The sequence below is a fragment of the Suricata suricatta genome, chromosome 13, assembly GCF_006229205.1.
Source record: "Suricata suricatta isolate VVHF042 chromosome 13, meerkat_22Aug2017_6uvM2_HiC, whole genome shotgun sequence".
NCBI lineage: Eukaryota > Metazoa > Chordata > Mammalia > Carnivora > Herpestidae > Suricata > Suricata suricatta.
In genome coordinates, this window is record NC_043712.1 from 67,485,296 (window position 1) to 67,490,881 (window position 5,586).

Here is a 5,586-nt window from a genome sequence, read left to right on the forward strand (position 1 = left end):
CTGTGAAATGGTTCCTTGGGCCTTGTTTCTGGTGCGGGGGGGTGCTTCCTGAGAATTCTGAGGAGTGTGCCTGTGTTGCTTTTCCTTCCTCTGGGGTCCACCTGCTGCTGCAGAGCACATTTTGGCAGAGGTGTCAAAACCCCGTGGAACTATTCAAGTTGGAAGGCAGAACTACAGTGATAGGGTAATTTGACGTAGTCCTTCCATCTGCCCCAAGGTGGAGTATGTGTTTCCCCAAAACACCTCTCTTCCAGCAGAGCTGAGGGACGTGAGAACCCATAGGCCGCCTCCTTCCCTGTGAGATTGCCAATTCCTGGTTAGGGTGCACTGTCCTCCGAAAGGGAAAAGCAGATCGATACTAATCCAAGCAACAGACTAGCACATGAGCATTTCAGAACACATTTAGGCATTAGTGAATCACGGCCAAGTCTCTAAGGATAAGCTCAATATGGATCTGTAACTGGAAACTTGCCATTCTATTCTGTGTTTGAAATAAAGCCACTAAGTCTCCCTCCAGACAGTCAGGGCCCACGGTGCTATTACCCCTGACCACAGGCACAGATGCTGTAGAGAAATAGAGCTGGAAATGGACTGGCAGACCTCGAAAGCACCCTTCAGCTCTAAGTAACAGCAGCGTCGGTGGGCCATTTGTAGCAAACCCAGTAAAAGCTGGATTCATGAACTTCTCTGATGCTTGGGGTGATGTTTCAGCAGCTCTAGAGATCATTACAAATGCTAGTAAAGATCTGGACCTGCTTCTGCTTAGAGAGAGAGAGAGAGAGAGAGAGAGAGAGAGGGAATGTGGAGGAAATGATTAGAAAGTGGGAGGCCATGTGACTGTTTATTGGCTTCTTGCTAATGCTGTCTGCAGGAGTGTGTTTGAAGCTTCAAAATATTCTCGGTATATAAAAAAACAGGCGGTACCCAGAGGGTTGCTGGTTGTGCGTACTGAACACACAGTGAGCACATTCAAGCCGTGCAGTGCGTTTGCTTTCATAATACAAACCAAAGAACAAATACACAAAACCCCTAGGGATCTATTTATATCTTTTCTTTGTAAAAATAGTCTCTTTCCCATTCCTTCTGCAGAACAGCAACATGGTGGGATTGTCGTTCGGATCGCCTCTGCCTGGTGTGTTCTAGAGTTTCAGACCTGAATTCAAACTCAGTTCAGATATCACCTTTTCTGAGAAGTCTTTCTGGACCACTAAAGAGCCTCTCTCCTTCACGTCATTCTGTCTCATACCCCTGTTTGGTTGTCTCTGAAGCACTTCTATCTGAAATTATGTTGTTGCGTTGGTTTTGGAACTTCTTAGTTTTGGAACTCTCAGGCATTCCCTCTATGTAGAATCTAAGTTCCGTGGAAGGAGGACTCTGGGTGCATTTTTCACCGTAGTATCCCTGTGTCGGGCACACGGGAAGTTCTCCAGTAGTGAAGTTAAGTGAACCAGGGCACTTACCTAAATTGCACTGATGTAGGCTTTATTTCTATATTTGGGAAAGAGCAGTTGGTTCCCTACCTCATTTGCTAATTTGTTTGTGTGTTCTCTGAATGTTTACTGAGCAGCTGCTAGATGGCAGGCGCTGCCGTACAACGTCCCTGCATGGGAGGGAGGAGTAGAGCGGACAGACGGTAACGGACAGTGTGATGTGGTAATGACTCAGCAGAGGAACGTCCGGGTCCCTGCTGTGACCTCAGGAGGGCTCCTGACCCAGTGAGGGTGCTCAGGGAAGGCTCCTGACTGAGCTGACCCTGGGGCTGTAACATCCTGTATCTGATGTTCTTTTGGAATGAGTCGTTTCCAAACCGGGCGAAAAGCATTACCTGGCTTCCCCTTTAGACTTACTAATGTCACCTGATCACATTCATCCTTCTGCTTCAGCTCTTTGGATTTTTCTGACAGTTAAATTCCCTTAGACACACACTAGGGCCTGTTTCAGATTGCAAGGCATCCGATGTGCGTTTGTCACAACTTTGCCCTCACTTCCCCAAGTCTTCTTGGTATGGAAAACAAAGTTGGAACAGTTACATGTCTTGAATCATTTATGAACTGCCTTTTGCCTCAGGTGAAGTCAGAATTAAAGACCGGCTTTAAGGGACAAGAAAGCAGGGCATGTGATACGGGAGGCCTTGATATTTACCTTGTTAGCAACCTAGTGCAAGTTCCATGACATTTCTTTTTTTAGTTTTCTGGTGCTTTCCAAGCTACTTATTTGCAGTGTTTAGCAGTACAACTCCATTTCATCTCACAAGTTTTCCTGGAAAGAGACCCTTCCCCCACTCCCTGCCAAAAAACGCCCTCCCTCACCAGCCGCCATGTAAGCCGACATTTGCATCCAGCATGACCCAGTTTTGTGTTGGTGGTTCATTCCCTATGAAAAAATGGAGACATTGGGTTATTCCGTGTCCTAAATTTTTAGGTCCATAGTCGGCTCACAGGGTGATCTGTATGTATAAGTGTGGGTGTAGGTGTGATATACATGTAACTCGGGTTGAGTTAATCATCAGCTGATGCCTTTACTGGTCCCTTTGGGTCCACCAGTTGATTGATTGTTTGGTTTCCCTTTTCACTACTCTCCATTTCCATTCTGAAGGCAAGAACTGGGTTCACATAGATCTTTGACTTTGCATGCATCCTTATAAATGATTACATTGTGTTATATATATATACACATTTAAGTTTTGTAAATTAGATGGGGCTGTAAAGCTCATTTTACTCATGCTCAAAACACCGTTCGGGGCATCTCTTCAGGTTACTGCGAATCCACCTATTTTATTGCTATTTTAATTGTTACAGAGTATCCATTAGGGGATATTGCTTGTGTTTTATTTATTGCTCCCACCAACAACAAATATCCAAGTTGTCTTTGAAACCTTTCTTGTGCTCAAGAGTGTTTCTGGAATATATGCCCAGAAGTGGGATTAATGGGTGATATTTGACTAAATATTCCCAGGGATTCTCCAGAAGTGTACAAGTATTTCCATTACCTCATATCTCTGCCGACACATGGAATCCTCCGACTTCCTAAACTTCTTGCCAGTCTTATAGGTGTCCAGCCATGTCTTGTTTTGGTTTCCATAGTTCTGAACACTCATGAGTTTGAGGCTCTCTCCCTATACACTCATCCTTTGGGTTTCCCGTTCTGTGACTTGATCATTTTCCTACTGGTCTTCCTGCGTATTTTCTTATTGATCAGTAGGGATTTCTTTATTCTAGATATCTGCCCTTGCCAGTTTTGGATTTTGCAAATATATTCTTTCAATTTGTCATCTATTATTTTGACGATGACTACCTGTGACGAACAGAAGTATGTTGACTTTAATGTGATCTTGTAGCAGGATTCTCACACAGAGGGTCGGGACACTGAGGCTTTTCTTTCCAGGAAGCAACTTTATTCTTGCAGCACTGCTCAGTTGGGTTGCTACATGTGTAATGTTTTTATATACGTTTTACTTCTATGTCTCTCACATATGGTAACACACAAACATGCAGTCTGATTAAGTGGTCTCATGTTATAAGGTTGTGAGGATGTTGTCACAAATGCATATAGCCAGGTTGCCTTGAGGTTTTTTATTTTTTCCTTAGGGAGGGGACCCTACCACAATCCAATTAATCAATTTCCCTCTTATGGTTGATGGCATTTTGGATCTTATTTATTTTTTATTTTTTTATTTTTTTAATTTTTTCAAGAGAGACAGAGAGAGCAAGTGGGGGAGGGGCAGAGAGAGAGAGGCAGAATCCCAAGCAGGCTCTGCACTGTCAGCACAGAGCCCGATGTGGGGCTTGAACCCACGAAATGCAAGACCATGACCTGAAACGAAACCAAGAGTCAGATGCTTAACCAGCTGAAACACCCAGGCACACTTGCACCTTATTTTAAAAGTTCTTCCCCCGTAGGATATACGTTTGAGGTAGCTGTAAGAACTCTGTAATTTGAATTCTATTAAGAAACTTTAAAGAGCTTTGCTTTCCTCCCAGTTTTGTCCTTCTATATTCATTAGATGATTCAACGGTAAAGGGACAGTAGATACAAATTACAGAGTTGGATGTCATTTTGCAGATGTGCTCACGGCATATTGATTCTTATCTACTACAAAGTCATGTTGGTGATCAAGGTCTTCTAATACAACTTTCCCACCATCATTTAATCTTTTTTGGGACCATTTCTGTCTGAGACACTTGCCCCTTGTGGCTCATTTTCCTTAGCAAGCCTGTGCATTCAGTAAAATGCATCCCCTGTGCCAGAGGATCACCTTTGCCACTCCAGGCTGTGGTTGATGCACATCCGGGTCCATCCTTCCCTAGACCCTCTAGGAGCTTGGAGATGTGCCAGCATTTCTTTTTGCCCTTAAAGACCCTCTGGAGGTGCTCTCTGTTAGAATCCAGCAACAACCTTCATCTGGTATGCTTGCTTATGCTTAGATTTGTACTCTTCACTCTGAGGAGCATTCCATTTATTTTTCAGTGCAGGCTTCTTGGGTGCCTTCATGTTGTGATTTTTTTTTTATTGGATGCACGACATTTGCACAAATCTCAGAGTGGGGCAGTTCCCGCCAGAGAATTCTTAGACTCAGAAAATTAGCTATGAAAGGAACCTTGAGGGACATCCAGTGTTTCCAACTATTATTCTGGGGGACATTTGTAATTACTGGGGGCATCTGTGGTGACCACAGTGACTAGGTGTACCGCCAACACTTGGTACCTGAAGGGTAGAGGCGATAAATGTCCTATCTGCCTTGGAAGGTCTGAAACAATAAATAATTGTTTAGCTCCCCAAATGCCAGTAGTTCCCTAATGGGGGGAAAAAACTATTTAAAATCCTTTATTATATAGATGAAGAAAATGAGACCTGGAGAGGTTGGCAAATGTCCAACTCCTACAGCTAGATCTGGGCTAGAATATGGGCTTCTAGACCCACAGGCCGTGGCCCTCCCATGGACACAAACACATTTTGTTGGGTAAGCTATTCCCAGCTCTTCATCTGGGTGGCAGGAGTTATCCCACAAGTACCCTACCCTTGTTGTTTTAAATCCTTCTCTCTTTATTTTTTACTGGTTACAGCTGAGCTCGGTGATTATGACCCTGATGAACATCCTGAGAATTACATCAGTGAGTTTGAGATTTTCCCCAAGCAGTCACAGAAGCTGGAAAGAAAAATAGTGGAAATCCATAAAAATGAACTCAGGTAATGGGAGGGGGGGTGCATTTGGAAGCATGATAGAGGTGAGAAAGTATTCTCATTGCAGGGAGTGTGGAAATCGTGTCGTGAGAGAAGAGTGTTGGTGACGTACGTGTGGATGGTTTCCGGCAGCAGAGCGATCTTTCTGGGCACTGTCCGGATCCTCCATGATAGCCATCTCAGTAGTATGGGGCCCCTGGGTGGCTGTTCATGAACCATCAGCAGTTAGTAGAGCCCTATGTTTTCCTATGGGTTTTAACCACTCTGAGTTTCTGTAAATGAAATCTAGGGCATGTAAGTGATCTTTTCTGTTTTGAATTTTGCATTGCCTTGTCCTCTCTTGTGTCCATTGCTGGAAGCTTTGACTTCCAGATCGGGTAAATCCATTGATGAGATTTCCTTGGC

The 5,586-nt window shown here is 44.0% G+C and overlaps 1 protein-coding gene across 2 annotated transcripts in view; it reads left to right on the forward strand.

Annotated features, from left to right (window-relative positions):
* The window catches only part of FRMD3 (FERM domain containing 3), a 285,438-nt gene that overhangs the window by 192,996 nt on the left and 86,856 nt on the right, over positions 1–5,586 (forward strand). For both annotated transcript variants that reach the window (XM_029920720.1, XM_029920719.1), the window contains exon 6: positions 5,064–5,187. In XM_029920720.1, the coding sequence (XP_029776580.1) occupies positions 5,064–5,187 (124 nt within the window). The remainder of the gene's footprint in view (positions 1–5,063; positions 5,188–5,586) is intronic.